At 39.8% G+C, this 21,827-nt stretch overlaps 1 protein-coding gene across 1 annotated transcript in view; it reads left to right on the top strand.

The window, feature by feature from the left end:
- The window catches only part of LOC311297873 (cilia- and flagella-associated protein 91-like), a gene marked incomplete at its 5' end in the record, with an annotated part of 28,252 nt that extends 13,725 nt beyond the window's left edge, over positions 1 to 14,527 (top strand). Inside the window, 4 exons of the mRNA XM_084420349.1 lie at positions 1,705 to 1,926; positions 3,255 to 3,403; positions 11,831 to 11,922; positions 14,066 to 14,527. Of these exons, the coding sequence (XP_084276475.1) occupies positions 1,705 to 1,926; positions 3,255 to 3,403; positions 11,831 to 11,922; positions 14,066 to 14,319 (717 nt within the window). The 3' untranslated portion in view covers positions 14,320 to 14,527. The remainder of the gene's footprint in view (positions 1 to 1,704; positions 1,927 to 3,254; positions 3,404 to 11,830; positions 11,923 to 14,065) is intronic.
- Positions 14,528 to 21,827: the final 7,300 nt, after the last annotated feature.

A 21,827-nucleotide genomic window follows, 5' to 3' on the forward strand; every position in this document is an offset into this window, starting at 1 on the left:
ATATGGCTTTTGAGACATTAACAACATCACCTCTGCTTTAACATACTAGAGTAGGCTACTGCACGGGTGCGGGTACCCGACAGATGACCCGCAAATTTTGCTCAAACGGGTGAAAAATATCTAACTGTGTCGGATACGGGTGCGGGTCGGGTCGGACACGAGCTAAACACGGGTCTAAACCATAGGTCTAAACCTGGTCTAAACACGGGTTTAAAACAATCACATGCAAACGTAAAAATATATGCATATTTTTAGGAACACATCTACAAAAATATGGCTGTATTTTAAGTTGCTAAAATAATTTAAAATCCACATCAGTTTATTTGTGCCGACACGCCACGCCCTCCCAGGATCTATAACGTTACCCAGGCTACTTTCACTTTTAAAAATTCATCATAACCGCGCGCGCGCGATCTGCTTGCAGTCGTCGAGATGGATGCTGAGGAGTTGAAGAAAAGAATAGCTAGTGGAGATTGTAAAGTTGTCGACAACGTCATCAAAAATCAAGTCCAGTGTGTGGGAGAAATTTGGAGTTATCTGAAGAAAATATTGTGAAAGGCTTATTTGCTGCATGCATTTTCGTGTTGGATTTTAGCCGTAAATGTGGAACTTCATCGCTGAGGAAGCACGCAGATGTGGTAACAAACCAAGCAGTTCTATCGAGCAGTATTTTTCAAATTTAACACTGTTTAGTAGGCTATGTGTGGTGTGCAGGCACTGCAGGGCGTGTTTGAACCCAAAATTGTCAAATGTAGGCTAGACGAAATTGCGTGGCATATAGTGTTGTAGCCGCGTCTGTTCGATTGGTAAAATGTTAGCTGCTACAAGGCTAACGTTACTCAGTTTTACGTTTGCCATGTTCTTCATGTACCGGCCTTTTGACAGCTTCGGCTGAAGTTGTCCTTGTGTTAATTGTCATGTAATAACTACTGTATGACCTGGCAATAAACATTTTTGTAATTGTGTCTATAATGTGATTGGCTAAACTGATTTTATTTCGGGTGCGGGTCGGGTGTCAGTTCTATTTTAAGCGGGTCGGGTCGGGTGCGGATTTTTAAATTAGTGCTGCTGTCGGAAAACGGGTCGGATGCGGTTTTAAGCACTGCGGGTACGGGCGGGTGCGGGTTTACAAAATCGGACCCGTGCAGGACTCTGTCTCTGACATACCGCTGCTCTTTTTAGGCTTTCATGGCTTCTCATGGGTCATGTCATGACGTTTCAGATTTTCCTGCTATGAAAACAATATTCATATATTTGAAAAATTATAATAAATTTTCAGAGCTAAAAATTTCTCCCTCCACCCCATCAGTGAAAATTATTAAAACTACTGTAAGCTATTTTTAACAAAGTCTCTGATCATTAGCCCACAGTCTGATCTTAACCATTTGTGGAGAATATTTTAGAATAAATTGATTGATAACTCGTGAAAAAGTGCAGCATAGCATACATTTCATGTGAATGTAGGGAATGGTGCTTACATTTAAGACTATTTAAAAAATAAAATAAAAATTAAACAGTGTAATCTCAGGACAAAAAAAAAAAATATATATATATATATGTTTGAGCCTTTAAATAATTTGTTTCACGGTCTAAAAGAAACAATCACTGACCAAAACAATGATGCAAGAATTGACTATGATAAGCTATAGTAACTCAATTATGAAACTGATTAGATTCTTCTTATTCCTTCTGTCTTTCTCTCAGGTGTCTCAGATTGAGTCCTGTGTTGCTGGCCTGTCTGGGGGAGTGATCGTGGACATGCTCGACTTTTTGTCTAAAGAGTTGGTCCGGCTGCAGGAGGAAAGGCGAATCCATGCCTTTACGCTATTGGCTGAGAGAGACCGGCGTATTCGTGAGGCTGAGGAGAGTGGAAGGCGGCAGATAGAGGAAAGGAGACGCAGAGAGGAGGATGAGATATTTAAACAGGTCACTAGAACATCAGTGTCAGTGGACAATAAATGTGCTCTTATTTCTACCCGACAAAATCCCTTGAACATACACTACCGTTCAAAAGTATGGGTTTGGGTTTTTGAAAGAAATTAATATTTTAATGCAGCAAGGACACATTAAATTAATCAAAAGTGAATGTACATTTTTTTGTTAATGTTACAAAATCTTCTGTTTCAAGTAAATGCTGTTCTTTTGAACTTTCTATTCGTCAAATATACCTTAAAAAGAAACTGTATCATCGTTGGCACCAAAAAAATAATAATTAAGCAACACAACTGTTTTCAACATTGATAATAATAGGAAATGTTTCTTGAGCAACAAATCAACATATTAGAACAATTTCTGAAGAAGGATCATGTGACAAGATTGGAGTAATGGTGCTGAAAATTCAGCTTTGCATCACAGGAATAAAATAGTTTGTCAAGAAGGCAAAACCTTCAGTCTTCAGTCAGAAAAAGATATCTAAAATATCTCAAATAAGGATTTAAAAAATATATATATCTAATTAAAACACTTCAACACGCAACGTTTAAACAACTATAAAATCAGAAATGGACTTTCTCTGTCGGCACTCCTGCTCGTGTGATGAGAGATGACACTGCGCAGTTCATGCACGGCTATTCAAAATGTCACAAAGCACAATAGTCACATAATATTCTATTTCAACATGAAAACTACAGCTAGCCAAATTAAAGAAAAGTGATAATGATTCTTAGATAGATAGAAAAAAATCGATTTAGATTCTAGCATGAATTAGCAAACTGCTAACATGTTTTAGCATTGCAAGCATGTTTCTACTATGAATTAACACATTGCTACCGTGTATTAGCATTTGTTGCTAGCATGATTTAACATATTGCAAGCATGTTTTAACATGTTGCTAACATGATTTAGCATTATTGTTTGCTTTTTCTAACATGATTTAACATGTGTGTCTAGCATTAACAATGTTAGCATGTTTCTAACATCAATTAGCACATTGTTAGCGTTTTAAAATTTTTTAAGATGTTGCTAGCATGTTTCTAGCATAAATTGAGAAACTGCTTACATGTTATCTTTGATCAAATTAATGGAGCCTTGATGAGAGACTCTGATCGACCTCAAACTTTTGAAAGGTAGTGTGTGTTTGTGTATATATGTGTTTTTTTTTTCTCCAATATTGTCACGATGTAATCATATTTCATCTTTTAATGTGTGTCCTAGTCATACTGTGCACATTTTCATCTTGTACTGCAACTGGCAGCTTTCCAGTTTTCTTTTTCTATAAGAGATCTCTTGTCTATCTGTATATCTTTTGTTATCAGGTGGTCAAGGTGCACCAGGACACAGTAAACATGTACCTGGAGGATGTCATCCTGGGCTCCACTAACCAGACAGCTGATGCCCAGGCCAGACAGGAGATACACCTTAAGGCTGAGGAGCTGGACAACAACAGCTATGCCATGGAGGAGACGTACGTTTCTAGTCTCGAATGCTATGACATCCAATTAAACCAGTTTGAAAATCTCACAACCAAATTGCTTATTGATGACAATGAACCACAAACTCTTATAATCATGCTGGTCTTTTCAGCACGGTAAAAATCTTTCAAACTGTCAAAACAAAACACTTCACTGCACTAAAGAAAAGGAATAAAATAAATAAATGCACCTTTAGAATTCAGTATATTGACAAGATTCTGACATTCAAGACATGTTTGTCACTGACGCTTGAATACGTCAGAGGTTTTATTAGATTTAAGATCACTGGTGAGCTGCCAAGGATGAATCACTTGAGAATAGACGCAAACATTTTGTTTTATTTTACTATTACTTTAACCACAATATCTTCATTCATACTCTCTTTAAAGGCCTGTTCACACCGGGACGAATTTCGCGCGCGATATTCGCCGACGTTTAACGCCTCGTGACTAAACAAAGGGCGCCAATGTGAGTGTGCACACCGACGCGAAAAACGCCACGCGTAAAAGCGTCATTTTTAAAAAAACGCCTCGGGTTCGTTTTTTTGGTTTGACGCGCCGCGTCAAAAACTATCCGACCAATGAGATTGGCGCTTTTGCTCACGTGTCTGGAGCTTCTGAAGTTACAGTAAAACACAACTTGGGGGCGCTCAAACACAAAACGGTCTTGCCGAGCACACATACAGGCGAAGAAGATAGCGTCTTCACTGCTGGGAAGAAATAAGACGAGGAAGATGCAAGGCAAGATGAATGTAGAGCTGCTGGCCTCGTTGGTGTCGGAACATAAAGAACTATATGACAAACGCGACTACAAAAATCTTGATAAAAGAGAACTGTTATGGAGTGGTATTGCAGAGCAAATGGGCCTTGATGGTGAGTTTCATTTTACTTAATTGTCTTTCATGTACATAGGCTTGTAACTTTTTCCCACGAACGTTTGACAATCGCGCCATCTAATGTCAGGGAATGAATTTGCATGTTCACTCGGCTCATCGTCAGCGAAAATCGCTTGGGTGTGAACACAAAAAACGCGTTGAAAAACGCTGGCGAATAACGCGCGCCGATATTCGTCCCGGTGTGTAAGGCCCTTAAGTGTTTAGTTTTGGCGGAAGCTATGCAATAGAGACCTTGATAAAATAATGCATGTAAGGTGTACAAATGACTCACTTCTGCTTTCAGAATGTCCTGAAAATAAAATATACAACGCCATGCTTAGATTTGTCAGACTCAGCAGAGTGACTTCCCCCCATTGGGGACATTCTAAAACGCTTAACGTGAAAAACGCTTAACGTGGTTTACTGTACTAAGACAGTGATATTAAAGGACCAAAATCAGCACACGTCATATTTATAAACCATACTATGTATAAAAAATCAGATGAGCCCAGAATATGAACGCAACGCGTTTAATTACACGTTAAGCGTTTTCCTCCCATAGAAAACCGTTATAAGAAAAGGCTTAACGTGGCTTACTGTACTAAGACAGTGATATTACATGACCAAAATCAGCACACATCATATTTATAAACCATACTATGTATAAAAAATCAGATGAGCCCAGAATATGAACGCAACGTGTTTAATTACACGTTAAGCGTTTTCCTCCCATAGAAAACCGTTATAAGAAAAGGCTTAACGTGGCTTACTGTACTAAGACAGTGATATTACATGACCAAAATCAGCACACGTCATATTTATAAACCATACTATGTATAAAAAATCAGATGAGCCCAGAATATGAACGCAACGCGTTTAATTACACGTTAAGCGTTTTCCTCCCATAACCGTTATAAGAAAAGGCTTAACGTGGCTTACTGTACTAATACAGTGATATTACATGACCAAAATCAGCACACGTCATATTTATAAACCATAGTATGTATAAAAAATCAGATGAGCCCAGAATATGAACGCAACGCGTTTAATTACAGGTTAAGCGTTTCCTCCCATAGAAAACCGTTATAAGAAAAGGCTTAACGTGGCTTACTACTGTACTAAGACAGTGATATTACATGACCAAAATCAGCACACGTCATATTTATAAACCATACTATGTATAAAAAATCAGATGAGCCCAGAATATGAACGCAACGCGTTTAATTACACGTTAAGCGTTTTCCTCCCATAACCGTTATAAGAAAAGGCTTAACGTGGCTTACTGTACTAATACAGTGATATTACATGACCAAACTCAGTACACATCATATTTATAAACCATAGTATGTATAAAAAATCAGATGAGCCCAGAATATGAACGCAACGCGTTTAATTACACGTTAAGTGTTTTCCTCCCATAGAAAACCGTTATAGGAAAAGGCTTAACGTGGCTTACTGTACTAAGACAGTGATATTACATGACCAAACTCATTACACATCATATTTATAAACCATACTATGTATAAAAAATAAGGTAAGCCCAGAAATTGAACGCAACGCGTTTAATTACACATTAAGCATTTTTCTCCCATAGAAAACCATTATAAGAAAACGCTTAACGTGGCTTACTGTACTAAGACAGTGATATTACATGACCAAAATCAGCACACATCATATTTATAAACCATACTATGTATAAAAAATCAGATGAGCCCAGAATATGAACGCAACGCGTTTAATTACACGTTAAGCGTTTTCCTCCCATAGAAAACCGTTATAAGAAAAGGCTTAACGTGGCTTACTGTACTAAGACAGTGATATTACATGACCAAAATCAGCACACGTCATATTTATAAACCATACTATGTATAAAAAATCAGATGAGCCCAGAATATGAACGCAACGCGTTTAATTACACGTTAAGCGTTTTCCTCCCATAACCGTTATAAGAAAAGGCTTAACGTGGCTTACTGTACTAATACAGTGATATTACATGACCAAAATCAGCACACGTCATATTTATAAACCATACTATGTATAAAAAATCAGATGAGCCCAGAATATGAACGCAACGCGTTTAATTACACGTTAAGCGTTTTCCTCCCATAGAAAACCGTTATAAGAAAAGGCTTAATGTGGCTTACTGTACTAAGACAGTGATATTACATGACCAAAATCAGCACACGTCATATTTATAAACCATACTATGTATAAAAAATCAGATGAGCCCAGAATATGAACGCAACGCGTTTAATTACACGTTAAGCGTTTTCCTCCCATAGAAAACCGTTATAAGAAAAGGCTTAACGTGGCTTACTGTACTAAGACAGTGATATTACATGACCAAAATCAGCACACGTCATATTTATAAACCATAGTATGTATAAAAAATCAGATGAGCCCAGAATATGAACGCAACGCGTTTAATTACACGTTAAGCGTTTCCTCCCATAGAAAACCGTTATAAGAAAAGGCTTAACGTGGCTTACTGTACTAATACAGTGATATTACATGACCAAACTCAGCACACGTCATATTTATAAACCATACTATGTATAAAAAATCAGATGAGCCCAGAATATGAACGCAACGCGTTTAATTACACGTTAAGCGTTTTCCTCCCATAGAAAACCGTTATAAGAAAAGGCTTAACGTGGCTTACTGTACTAAGACAGTGATATTACATGACCAAACTCAGCACACGTCATATTTATAAACCATACTATGTATAAAAAATCAGATGAGCCCAGAATATGAACGCAACGCGTTTAATTACACGTTAAGCGTTTTCCTCCCATAGAAAACCGTTATAAGAAAAGGCTTAACGTGGCTTACTGTACAGTGATATTACATGACCAAAATCAGCACACGTCATATTTATAAACCATACTATGTATAAAAAATCAGATGAGCCCAGAATATGAACGCAACGCGTTTAATTACACATTAAGCGTTTTCCTCCCATAGAAAACCGTTATAAGAAAAGGCTTAACGTGGCTTACTGTACTAAGACAGTGATATTACATGACCAAACTCAGCACACGTCATATTTATAAACCATACTATGTATAAAAAATCAGATGAGCCCAGAATATGAACGCAACGCGTTTAATTACACGTTAAGCGTTTTCCTCCCATAGAAAACCGTTATAAGAAAAGGCTTAACGTGGCTTACTGTACAGTGATATTACATGACCAAAATCAGCACACGTCATATTTATAAACCATACTATGTATAAAAAATCAGATGAGCCCAGAATATGAACGCAACGCGTTTAATTACACGTTAAGCGTTTTCCTCCCATAGAAAACCGTTATAAGAAAAGGCTTAAAGATGCTCACATGCAAGATTACTTTTTATACTTTTTTTTCCCCAGCGTTGAGCACTAATCACACAAGTCTCTGTTGAGCACCAATCACACAAGTCTCTGTTGAGCTCATAATGCAATAACCAATCAGATTAGTTACCGATGAAGAAACAAACTTCATCGGTTGTTTGTTTGTTCGCGAAGTTCGCGGGAGTTTTTGCCGCTTTCACGCAATGTGCTGTTCACTGCAGACACTCTGACTGGATTCTGCCCAGTCGCTTGAGGAAAAGTGTATACGATGTAAGTAAGATATTAATTTTTAATCCTTTTGATTTCTCATGTTACTAAAATAACATGTCTTGTTTTTCTTATGCGTAAAAAGCTATAACGACTTTTACTGAAATGTGAAACTAAAGGAAAGTGTTGCATTACAGGTAAAGATGCTCACGTGGCATGCAAGATTACTTTTTATACTTTTTTTTTCAGCGTTGAGCATTACCACCAATCACACAAGTCTCTGTTGAGCTCATAATGAAATAGGGTTAGGGTTTGTTAGAGAGGTTCATTGGACTCCATCAGATACCGCTCTATGTACTATTTCTAATTTATTGAGACTCATTTAAGTTTTTTCTTTCTTTCTTTCTTTCTTTCCTACTTTCTTTCTTTCTTTGTCTTTCTTTCTTTCTTTCGACTCCATCAGCTGCCATTCTATGTACTATTTCTAATCAATCAAGACTCATTTAAGCTTCGATTCTAATAATTCTAAACTGAAAACCTTCAAACTTCTACAAACTTGTAAACCTACTAAACTAAAAAAAACTAATTAAAACTTCAAAAAACCTTCAAGTTTGGTCATGTAATATCACTGTCTTAGTACAGTAAGCCACGTTAAGCCTTTTCTTATAACGGTTTTCTATGGGAGGAAAACGCTTAATGTGTAATTAAACGCGTTGCGTTCATATTCTGGGCTCATCTGATTTTTTATACATAGTATGGTTTATAAATATGACGTGTGCTGATTTTGGTCTTTTAATATCACTGTATTAGTACAGTAAGCACGTTAAGCCTTTTCCTATAATGGTTTTCTATGGGAGGAAAACACTTAACGTGTAATTAAACGCGTTGCGTTCATATTCTGGGCTCATCTGATTTTTTATACATAGTATGGTTTATAAATATGACGTGTGCTGAGTTTGGTCATGTAATATCACTGTATTAGTACAGTAAGCCACGTTAAGCCTTTTCTTATAACGGTTTTCTATGGGAGGAAACGCTTAACGTGTAATTAAACGCGTTGCGTTCATATTCTGGGCTCATCTGATTTTTTATACATACTATGGTTTATAAATATGACGTGTGCTGATTTTGGTCATGTAATATCACTGTCTTAGTACAGTAAGCCACGTTAAGCCTTTTCTTATAACGGTTTTCTATGGGAGGAAAACGCTTAACGTGTAATTAAACGCGTTGCGTTCATATTCTGGGCTCATCTGATTTTTTATACATAGTATGGTTTATAAATATGACGTGTGCTGAGTTTGGTCATGTAATATCACTGTATTAGTACAGTAAGCCACGTTAAGCCTTTTCTTATAACGGTTTTCTATGGGAGGAAAACGCTTAACGTGTAATTAAACGCGTTGCGTTCATATTCTGGGCTCATCTGATTTTTTATACATAGTATGGTTTATAAATATGACGTGTGCTGATTTTGGTCATGTAATATCACTGTCTTAGTACAGTAAGCCACGTTAAGCCTTTTCTTATAACGGTTTTCTATGGGAGGAAAACGCTTAACGTGTAATTAAACGCGTTGCGTTCAATTTCTGGGCTTACCTTATTTTTTATACATAGTATGGTTTATAAATATGATGTGTGCAGAGTTTGGTAATTTAATATCACTGTCTTAGTACAGTAAGCCACGTTAAGCGTTTTCTTATAATGGTTTTCTATGGGAGAAAAATGCTTAATGTGTAATTAAACGCGTTGCGTTCAATTTCTGGGCTTATCTTATTTTTTATACATAGTATGGTTTATTAATATGATGTGTGCAGAGTTTGGTCATGTAATATCACTGTCTTAGTACAGTAAGCCACGTTAAGCCTTTTCTTATAATGGTTTTCTATGGGAGAAAAATGCTTAATGTGTAATTAAACGCGTTGCGTTCAATTTCTGGGCTTACCTTATTTTTTATACATAGTATGGTTTATAAATATGATGTGTGCAGAGTTTGGTAATTTAATATCACTGTCTTAGTACAGTAAGCCACGTTAAGCCTTTTCTTATAATGGTTTTCTATGGGAGAAAAATGCTTAATGTGTAATTAAACGCGTTGCGTTCAATTTCTGGGCTTACCTTATTTTTTATACATAGTATGGTTTATAAATATGATGTGTAATGAGTTTGGTCATGTAATATCACTGTATTAGTACAGTAAGCCACGTTAAGCGTTTTCTTATAATGGTTTTCTATGGGAGAAAAATGCTTAATGTGTAATTAAACGCGTTGCGTTCAATTTCTGGGCTTATCTTATTTTTTATACATAGTATGGTTTATTAATATGATGTGTGCAGAGTTTGGTCATGTAATATCACTGTCTTAGTACAGTAAGCCACGTTAAGCCTTTTCTTATAATGGTTTTCTATGGGAGAAAAATGCTTAATGTGTAATTAAACGCGTTGCGTTCATATTCTGGGCTTACCTTATTTTTTATACATAGTATGGTTTATAAATATGATGTGTAATGAGTTTGGTCATGTAATATCACTGTCTTAGTACAGTAAGCCACGTTAAGCCTTTTCCTATAACGGTTTTCTATGGGAGGAAAACACTTAACGTGTAATTAAACGCGTTGCGTTCATATTCTGGGCTCATCTGATTTTTTATACATACTATGGTTTATAAATATGATGTGTACTGAGTTTGGTCATGTAATATCACTGTATTAGTACAGTAAGCCACGTTAAGCCTTTTCTTATAACGGTTTTCTATGGGAGGAAACGCTTAACCTGTAATTAAACGCGTTGCGTTCATATTCTGGGCTCATCTGATTTTTTATACATAGTATGGTTTATAAATATGACGTGTGCTGATTTTGGTCATGTAATATCACTGTCTTAGTACAGTAAGCCACGTTAAGCCTTTTCTTATAACGGTTTTCTATGGGAGGAAACGCTTAACCTGTAATTAAACGCGTTGCGTTCATATTCTGGGCTCATCTGATTTTTTATACATAGTATGGTTTATAAATATGACGTGTGCTGATTTTGGTCATGTAATATCACTGTATTAGTACAGTAAGCCACGTTAAGCCTTTTCTTATAACGGTTATGGGAGGAAAACGCTTAACGTGTAATTAAACGCGTTGCGTTCATATTCTGGGCTCATCTGATTTTTTATACATAGTATGGTTTATAAATATGACGTGTGCTGATTTTGGTCATGTAATATCACTGTCTTAGTACAGTAAGCCACGTTAAGCCTTTTCTTATAACGGTTTTCTATGGGAGGAAAACGCTTAACGTGTAATTAAACGCGTTGCGTTCATATTCTGGGCTCATCTGATTTTTTATACATAGTATGGTTTATAAATATGATGTGTGCTGATTTTGGTCATGTAATATCACTGTCTTAGTACAGTAAGCCACGTTAAGCCTTTTCTTATAACGGTTTTCTATGGGAGGAAAACGCTTAACGTGTAATTAAACGCGTTGCGTTCATATTCTGGGCTCATCTGATTTTTTATACATAGTATGGTTTATAAATATGACGTGTGCTGATTTTGGTCCTTTAATATCACTGTCTTAGTACAGTAAACCACGTTAAGCGTTTTTCACGTTAAGCGTTTTAGAATGTCCCCACCCATTGTGTTCAGCCTATTCAAAAACTCTCTTATACTTCAAGGCAAAATGCAGAGAAACACAGTTACAGCCTAAGAAATATGTAATGTATGAAAAACATCTATGTCCACATATTCCTTCCCTCAATAAATAATAAATTATGGATGTCAGATGTGACAGCACAGCTGTGGGAAATCACTAGAATCAGATACTGTGTATTTGCAGTCATATAAATAAACTAATAAACATTGAATAACCAAGTTACAGAGATCATTGTTGTGTTTCCTTCGATGAGACTGCCAGCATTGATTGTTTTAGAGCATTTTCTTTGTCACAAACCAAATGAATCAGCTCTAATCGGCCTGTGTTGTGTCTTTCTTGGTCTGTGTATACGTGCAGGAAGAGCAGTCAGCAGTCAGAGGAGATTGTGGCAGAACTCGTCTACAGATTCCTCCTTCCTGAGGTCCAGAAGATAGATGTCAGAGAAAGAGGTGGGTTATTCAATCAGGCAGATAATCAGTAAAATGCCAAACTATTACAGGCCAAGCCAAATTAGTCCTCAATGTCATTATCTTCTCCCCCTCATGCCATTTAAAGAAAGCATTAAAAGGATTTAAGGAACAGAATGTACCAAAATTCAAGTCATGCTATACTGTATGTTTCAAGCTTATTATGAGGACTTTAAAGCGGTGTCATTTCTACCGGAAAACATCTTAGTGTCACACTTATAACTTTTTTTTATAATATGAATAATAAAATTAATCTGTATATATATATATATATATATATATATATATACACACACACACACACACATGTGTATATATATATATATATATATATATATACATACATACATATTTATATATATATATATATATATATATATATAATAATTGTGGAGGTTAAACATTTAAAATGAATGTATAAAATGATTAAAATCTTTAAATATAACATAATTAAATTAATTACAAAACGTGAAAACATTGGGATTGCAAGTAGAACCATTCCAGCTGAAAATATATCTTTAGTGTTGCTCTTGAGTTTAAGTCTGTAATCTGGATTTGAAACATTATAACTGTAAAGTACTTCAGCTTGAAGTTGAGTGACATGAGGATGGGTATACACTGGAACATTGTCCTTTTTTGTTATTGCTGAGATATAAATGTGGCATAAAAGCTGGAAGTCATGGCCAATTTCTGAGGTTACAGACCGCAAACGTTGAGAACAAAGGCATATTCAAAAATGAACTCAGGCTATTTCTACACAGCATTTCAGTTTATTGGCATTAATACTGCTAAGTGTAGTGCACTTCATGAATGTCTTAAAAAGATTTGAAAAGCCTCAAGCAGGGGCCGGTTGCATAAACCTCTAAGACTAGTCTTACAAGTTAGACATCAATTTATTTTCTTTAAGACGGTTCATAGCTTTTTTAAATCAGTTACATAAAAATGTAGATAAGCCTACTTTGATACCGAAAACTAAGACTTACTGCCCCTGACTAACTGCTAGTAGGTCATACTAGAACTTAAGACACTGTCTTGACATTATGGCTATGTTTATGCAACCAGCCGCAGATCTTTTTCATGCATAAATTGTCACCTGACCAGTATTTGTTAAGCTTGACTTTTTAGTGACCTGTGAATTTGATGTTATCAGTATGTGTGTGTATCACAGTCATGCCATGTGGCCTGTGTTAAATATTCAATTAATTATCCTTGCAATTTACCATGGTTAGTTTTTAATTTGCCAGTAAAAGTGGGTTGTGACCATGACTGTCAGCCTCCATAACCAACAAAAAAGCTACATAAATTATCAGAAAGGAACATGAAAGTGTTCTAATTAATTGTGGAAATCTTTTTTTTTGTTTGTTTGTTTAATGGTGCTGTTATAATGCAACACAGAAGTGGCACACCCACTCTATTATTAGGCTGACCTTTACTTGAAACCACATGACATAAATATTTCGAGATTTTATCACTATTTAACATACTGATCTAACAGTGGTATTTGCTTTAGAACCCGTTGGACATGAAGTGGTGACCCAACACAGTACAAAAAGGTTTATTGTACAAAAGTAAACAAATGAATTTAGATGAATAATTCTAAAATAATAGTAAGTGTAATAATAATTATTAAATATCTATAAACCGTTTAAATAATTTAACTATTAATTTCAACAACCAGTAATTCCTCACAAAAAATACTTTGTGGTATAAACCGTGCTTTTGTTACAAGTGAACCCACATTTAATTTAGTCATATTTTGATATTTTCTTTAACCTTTGTTCGTGGTTTGAGGATAAGGGAATGTTACACAACCTTTAGCATCGGTCTAATTTGGCTGCTTTTACCAAGTGACAGATAAATTTGTGCCAAATCATCATGCCTGTTATATTTAACCCTATAATAGTACTAATATAATATAGTAAAATATATATTAGCATAAATATAGGTTAATACTAATTTCTGTTACATATCCTTACTATATTTCAGCCGAATATAAATTATAAATGTAAACTAGATGTGTTCTGTCTCTCCACTCTATCAGAACAGACATAAGAGCCAATCTCTGGTTGCGGCCCACTAGTTGAAACCCACTTTAAAAATGCAAACTTTGCTCATTTTCTTTTAGTTCGCCAGAGCCAGAGAAGACATCTGCAAGCAGCCCGTTCAATCATCAGTAGCAGTCTAGTATCTTCTGCGGTCTCCCAGCCCCCATCGCCCTCAGACAGAGCCTCTTCAGCAGTCCTGAATGATATACTCAGCCAAGTAGAGGAGGCTGTTCCCAGAACCATGAACCCTAGAGACCCTGGACCAGCACAAAACAATCTGACCAGTGATCCAACAGCAGACACTCACAACAAGAATGGAAAACATGCAGACTAAGCCCAAGGGCAGCACTACAAACCATTAATATAGTTCTACATGTAAATGTTTGCATTAGTTGTCATAGTTTGAGCATAGAGCAGCTTGTGTTAATAGTTACACACTAAAACGTACTCGGTTACCTAATGTAACCTCGGTTCTCTATAGAAGAGGGAACGAGTATTGCGTAAGTTGCTTACGCTACGGGTAAAGTTGTCTTTTCTCGAGATCTGAAGCCAAAACATTATCCTTAATTTTGTATTTATTGTCAACGCAGTGTGGCAGCCAGCAGACCATAGCAGGCTGTATAAGCGTGCTCATTGGCTGCCCTGCGGCAACTGCAGCAGCCTACCAGTGAGCCCTGCATGACGTCACACCCAATGATGGCGCTTCGCGCCCTCCACGCGCCTCAGCCCGCCAGAATGGGTGTGGCTAGCGTGTATAAAAGAGGGGCTCACAGGCTGAAATTCTGGTTTTCATAGACTGAAGCGAATAAGCTCATGGCGCGACATGGCAGGTTACGCAATACTCGTTCCCTCTTCTAGAGAGAACCGAGGTTACGTTAGGTAACCGAGTACGTTCTATTACGAGAGGTTCTCTCGTATTGCGTAAGTTGCTTACGCTACGGGAACCCCTTGTCAACGCCGTGCGCGCCGAGCATCCACTGCATGAGTCCCAGGGGAGCCCGGGGAACACAACATGCGGGAACAGGCGGCCAGCAACGCGGGCCAGCACATGTCATAAGCACTTCATAGGAATACAGAGTGGCTCTGCCGTTCTATGCATAAGCATGGAGAATGCGGCCATCACAGTACATAAGCACATCATAGGGAGAATATAGAGCGGCTTCGCTGGTCTATGTATAGAGAGTATAACCCCTAGCGCAGCTGAGTGGAGAATAGGTGGCCAGCAACGCGTGCCAGCACCAGTGCACAAGCGTGTGATGGGGAAAATACAGAGTGGCTCCGCCGGTCTGTATATAGAGAATCTCATCCCTTAGTGCAGCTCACCAGAAAAGCTAGTAGTACACGAAAGTAGTCTGCACATGAACGACTGGACAGAACATACATATCACTTAAACTGATAACAGTTTAGCCTGCAAGGCAGGAACTTCCAGGTTATAAAATCTCACGAATGTAGAGGGGGAGGCCCAGCCTGCCGCCATACAAATGTCGTGAATAGAAATCCCGCTGGACCAAGCCTACGATGAGGCCAAGCCTCTAGTGGAATGGGCTCTGATGCCCAAAGGGCACTGCAGGTGTTTGGACGCATAAGCTGCTGCAATAGCGTCCACTATCCATCTGGACAGGCTCTGTTTTGAGGCGGCGAGACCCCTGGTGCGCCCACCAAACGAAACAAAGAGCTGCTCAGAACGCCTAAAGGCGGCGGAGCGTGTGATGTAAACTCTCAGCGCCCTGACGGGGCATAAGAGGTTATCACTGTCCTCGCTATCGGATGCTGGCAGAGCCGACAGGGAGATGATCTGCGCCCTAAAGGGAGTGCCAATCGTTTTGGGGACCGTGTCTCGGTTTGAGGATGACTTTGGAGTCATTTGGTCCGAACTCGAGACATGCGGGGCTAACAGACAGTGCGTGTAGATCCCCCACACGTTTTACTGACGACAGAGCTGTCAGAAAAACGGTTTTGAGCGAAAGGTATTTCAGATCCACAGATTCTAGCGGTTCAAAGGGAAACGCTTTCAGGGCCTCTAGGACCAGAGAAAGATCCCAAATAGGAACCGAGGGGGCCGCGGGGGGTTCATCCTCCTGGCTCCTCTAAGGAAGCGGATGATAAGCTCGTTCCTTCCTATTGCACGGCTGCGCGTCATCTCCGCGAACGCTGCAATAGCCGCAACGTACACTATTGAGCGTGGAGGGGGGCCTGCCCTTGTCCAACAGCTCTTGTAGGAAGGAGAGCACCCATGAAACCCCACATGTGTGTGGATCCAGACTCTTAGTAGCGCACCATTTAGAGAACACTGACCATTTAGACGCGTAGAGCCTTCTCGTGGAAGGAGCTCTAGACTGCGTGAACGTGTTTACGACCCCTTCTGGCAAATCAACGGGTATCCGTTGATTATCCACGCATGCAGAGACCAGCGCTCTGGCCAGATTGCCAGATTGCTTACATGCCAGATTGATCCACCGGCTTGAGAAAGAAGATCTTTCCTCACCGGGATCGGCCATGGGGCTGAGTGCGACAGCCTCACTAGCTCTGGGTACCAGATTTGGCTCTCCCATCGCGGGGCTATGAGGAGCACTGGGTGGCGCGTTTCACTGATATTCTTGATTACCTGTGGTAACAACGAGATCGGAGGGAAAGCATACAGCGGGCGGCTGGGCCAGATTTGGGCCAGCACGTCCTCGCTCTTTGAGAAAAACGTCGGGCAGTGAGCGTTGTCTTTTGATGCAAAAAGGTCGACTTCCGCCCTGCCGAACAGGCGCCACAGTGGCTGGACTGTCTGGGGGTGTAGGGACCATTCTCCCGGGGGAATGTTGTCTCTGGACAGTCTGTCTGGGCCGACATTCAGGTGGCCCGGCACGTGCGTGGCTCCCAGCGAGCGCAACGAGCGATGAGCCCACACTAGAAGGCGTTCTGTCAGTTTGCAGAGATTCCTGGATCTGACACCGCCCTGTCGGTTCACGTAGGACACCACGGACATGTTGTCCGAGCGGACTAGCACATGGTGGTCCCGTATATGTGGGAGGAAGCGCTTGAGCGCGTTCTCGACCGCTATCATCTCCAAACAGTTTATGTGGAGGCATTTCTCCTGGTCTGACCACAGGCCAAAGACCGGTTTGCCCTCGAATAGAGCGCCCCAACCTAAGTTGGATGCGTCTGTCGAGATAGCTTTTCGGTGCGAGACGGCTCCCATTGTCACTCCCCGCTGGTACCAGTCGGCCACTAACCAGGGTCTCAGTGCTGAAACGCAGCTCTGAGTCACTCTGATTCGTATCCTGACGATATACCCGACCGTCGAATCTCAAGAATGGCCTGTGACGGGGTATTATCTGGATCTGAAAGTAAGCGTCTTTCAGATCGAGGGGAAATAAACCAGTCCCTCGGGCGAATCTGCACGAGGATCTGTCTGGTTGTGAGCATTTTGAACGGTCTTTTCATAAGAGCTTTGTTCAAATATCTCAGATCTAAAATCGGTCTGAGAGCTCCGTCCTTCTTGGGCATGAGGAAGTAACGGCTGTAAAAGCCTGACTCGCTCAGAGAAGGGGGTACCGGTTCTATGGCCCCTTTGCACAGAAGTCTCGCTATTCCTGCACGAAGTAGGTGTGCTACTTCCCCATTCACTCTCGTCTCGGTTCGCGCTTGAAAGCGCGGGGGGCGGCGAGCGAACTGCAATGAATAGCCCTCTCTTACTGTGCTCAGCACCCATTCTGACGCACCTGGAATAGCTTCCCACACTTTCGCATGTACGGCTAGGGGCAGAATGGCCTCCGGGCTCCGATTGCCGCATTCCGCGGGCTCGAGAACCTGATTCTCTTGGTGCTTGAATACGGCGGCTCGCAGACAGTGATGGCTGGCCGTTTTACACACGATGTCCCGGTGGCATTGGACGGGGAACATATTGTGCGAGGAACGGAGCGCGAGAGCGGCGCCGGGGGTAAAGTGTTTGTCAGTATGTGTGAGCGCTCGAGGGCGGGCACAGGACTTACATTTGTGATATGACCGGTAGGAAGTGGCCGTGTAACAGAGCGGGCAGTGAGTAGGTGCGGGCACGGGGTTGTGGACGCGTGACCTACATCTAACACTCGAGCGGCTTTTGTCCGCTTTAGAGAGTGGGCTCTGTGAGAGACACGGGGTTTATAGTGCTTGTGTGTAGGGGTGAACACAGAAACGTGGGCACATTTTCTACACTTAAAACACTAACGGCGTGAGCCGGATACCCAGGCATTACACACCTTTTGAGATTTCTCTGGGTCATCGTGAAAACGGCGGTTGCGTGCAGGCGAGCGGGTAGTATTCCCAGCTCGTTGGCTGCCAAATACACTTCTGCAGTAGCCTTTCTTAAGGGGACTGACAAAGCGGATGTGTTGTGTTTATCAGTAAGCATGGGAGCTCACGGGCGGACACAAGACTTACACATAGCCGGTGTTTGTCAGCTTTATAGGTTTTGTCCCCTGGGATAAAAGTGTAACAGAGCGGGCAGTGTGTAGGTGTAGGCACTGTTTTGTGAGCACATTCCTACATTCAACACTTGAGCGGCATATGCCAGCTCTAGAGTGGGCTCTGCATGAGTGAATGACACAGAGGGAACCGTGCTTGTGTGTAGGGGTGAACACTGGGAAGCGGGCACATTTTCTACACCATTGGCGTGAGCCGGATAACCAGAACTGTACTCTTATGAGATTTCTCTGGGTTGCCGTAGAAACGGTGTTGCAGCGCAGCGGTGCTGCAACGGTGTTGCAGTTGCAGCAGCGGCGAACACACACAGCAGAAAAAGGATATATAACGCCGGATAGCGTAGCAGGCACGGATGGCTGAAGGCGGCGAAGACGACCGGCTTCCTCAGACGCTGTCCTAAGCTTGCTGGTCGCTTGTTTCAACGGCGGCGGCTTCTCTCAGAGTCCAGCGATGCGAAGAGCTATCAGAATTTCAGCCTGTGAGCCCCTCTTTTATACACGCTAGCCACACCCATTCTGGCGGGCTGAGGCGCGTGGAGGGCGCGAAGTGCCTCATTGGGCGTGACGTCACGCAGGGCTCACTGGTAGGCTGCTGCAGTTGCCGCAGGGCAGCCAATGAGCACGCTTATACAGCCTGCTATGGTCTGCTGGCTGCCGCACTGCGTTGACAATAAATACAAAATGAAGGATAATTTTTTGGCTTCAGATCTCGAGAAAAGACAACTTTACCCGTAGCGTAAGCAACTTACGCAATACGAGAGAACCTCTCGTAAGAGAACCAGCATTTAATTTATCAGTAAATTACTCTATTTTACATTAATAATGGAACACATCACAGTTTGTAGACTACTCTGTAGTACAGCATAGACTTTTATAAATTAATTTTCATCTTTATGAAAAAAAAAAAAAAATGCAGGTAGATATAGACCTACAGAATGTGTGTTACGCACTGATAGACTGGTTTTGCGTGAGGTCGAAAATACCCCCACGCAGATTTCACTCATGTACAAGTTGGTCACTGGAAATTAGAAGTAACAGTATACTTTATTGTCCCCGAAAGGAAATTTATTGTGGACTACATGTTGCTGCATAGACATATAATAGACATAACTCAGATTTTACACACCGAGTTCTGTCAGTTAAGAAGGAAAAATACCACTTAAAGATAGATAACTGCTCCATCTTTTTAATTAACAAGTGAGGTTGAATAGTGATAAAAGCAGAGCTAAAATCGATAAAAAGTAAACTTGCATAAGCTTTGTGTTTCCGTTTCAGAATCAAGTGTATGATGCTGTTAATAGCATCCTCAGTCCCCCTCCCTTGTCTATAGGCAAACTGTAAAGGATCTAAATTGTTAGCAGCATCTGCTTTTAACATAGATACAATGCACTTTTCAAAACATTTCATAACCACAGACATTTAGCGCGACCGATCTGAAATCATTATTATCTAAGGGTTTAGCTATCTTTAGAACCGGCATGATCACAGCCCTTTTCCAAAGGCTGGGAACAATACCGATGTCCAAAGATTTTTTGAAATATAGGGAGCCAAGCTGGAGTCAGTTCATCTGCACAGTTTCCCCCTGTAGTCAATCATTTTATCCCTTAAAACTCATCTTTGATCATCAAAATTACATATTTAAAAGTTTTATTTACATGGTTTGTCTTAAAGCATATTAAAAACACCATGTAGACATATAAACAACATTAAAAGCTGGATTTTCACACAATATAGAAAGAAATTCCAGCAGGGCCTGCACATTTCTTAGGACAAATGTGTTTAAAATAGTTGTTGATCTGGTTTGCATCAATCAACAACTTATCTTTGATAAGCTGTTGATAAGCATCACTAATGCTATTCTCAAAAATATGTTCGCTCTTCTCAAATCTTAAGTAAAAATTGTTTAAATCAATGGCCTTCTGTAAGTCATCAAGAGTAGATACAAAGTTCCTTGAGGACTGCATATTAGTTATAGATTTCATAGAATCCCAAAGCTGTTTAGGATTAGACATGCCGAGCTGACCAACAGAAAGCTATTTGATTTTAAAGGGACTTCTGTTGAGCTGTACAAAAATTCTGATTATGCTGTATATTGCTATGCTATTGACAAGGGATTGCTTGGTTTTTTTTTTGCCATCACAATTTCTAATCTACTAGTATGACCACACCTTAATGCGACCACAGTAATTTGGCTATATTTTAAAACACGCAGCAGTTTCATAATTCACTTTTGAGCCACAGTATCCCAGCTAACAATAATATGTTCCCCTTTGGTTATGAAAATTGTATTTCTGAATGTTCTGGGTTTTTTTGTTTTTGTTTTTTTTTTATGTTCAAAAACCTATCATTAATTACTCTGTCTCATGTCATTCCAAACCTGTAAGACTTTTGTTCATCTTCGGAACACAAATGAAGATATTTTGAATAAAATCTGACAAGCTTTCTGTCCCTCCATTGACAGCTGCGTAGCTGCATATATTTTGAACTACCTCTTTGACGCTTCAAAAAGTTAAATCCATATGAATCGAGTGGTTTAGTTCAAATTTTCTGAAAAGACAATTAAGATCGCTTTATATTGATGAACAGATTGAATTTTTATTCACATATAAACATTCATAAACTCACACATACATCAGTTGTGGTAAACGGAAGCTCAAGAATGTTCGCTTGACGTAAGAGAACCAATGACGTGTTACACAACACGTTTGAGTTTCCGCAAGTACCAATGAGGTTCATTCTCGTGTTACGCAGCACGTTTGAGCTTCCCAGAAAAAAAGGGGTTCATTCTCGTGTTACTCAGCACGTTTGAGCTTCAGCAAGAACCAATGAGGTTCATTCTTGTGTCACACAACACGTTTGAGCTTCAGCAAGAACCAATGAGGTTCATTCTCGTGTTACGCAACACGTTAGCTTCTACAAGAACCAATGAGGTTCATTCTTGTGTTACGCAGCTCATTTGAGCTTCCCAGAAAAAAAGGGGTTCATTCTCGTTATGCAGCATGTTTCAGCTTCTGCAAGAACCAATGAGGTTCATTCTCGTGTTACGCAACACGTTTGAGTTTCCGCAAGAACCAATGAGGTTCATTCTCGTATTACGCAGCACGTTTGAGCTTCAGCAAGAACCAATGAGGTTCATTCTCGTGTTACATGTTTGTGCTTCCGCAAGAGGTTTGTTCTAACGCATCAAGCAGGTTCAGTTGAGCTTGTTCTCGAAACTATCGGAAAAAATATATATTTTTTAAAAATAAATAAAAGTCCAACTAAAATGTTATATGAACAATGTATAGCCTAATTAATGTTGTTGAGCTAATGTTGAGAAAGCTATGAAAGAGCAGAGAACTTTGAACTTTTGAACGAACATTCTATTACGGTTAATGACCTTACTTGAATGTT

The sequence above is a fragment of the Rutilus rutilus genome, assembly GCF_951802725.1.
Source record: "Rutilus rutilus genome assembly, chromosome: 10".
Lineage (NCBI taxonomy): Eukaryota > Metazoa > Chordata > Actinopteri > Cypriniformes > Leuciscidae > Rutilus > Rutilus rutilus.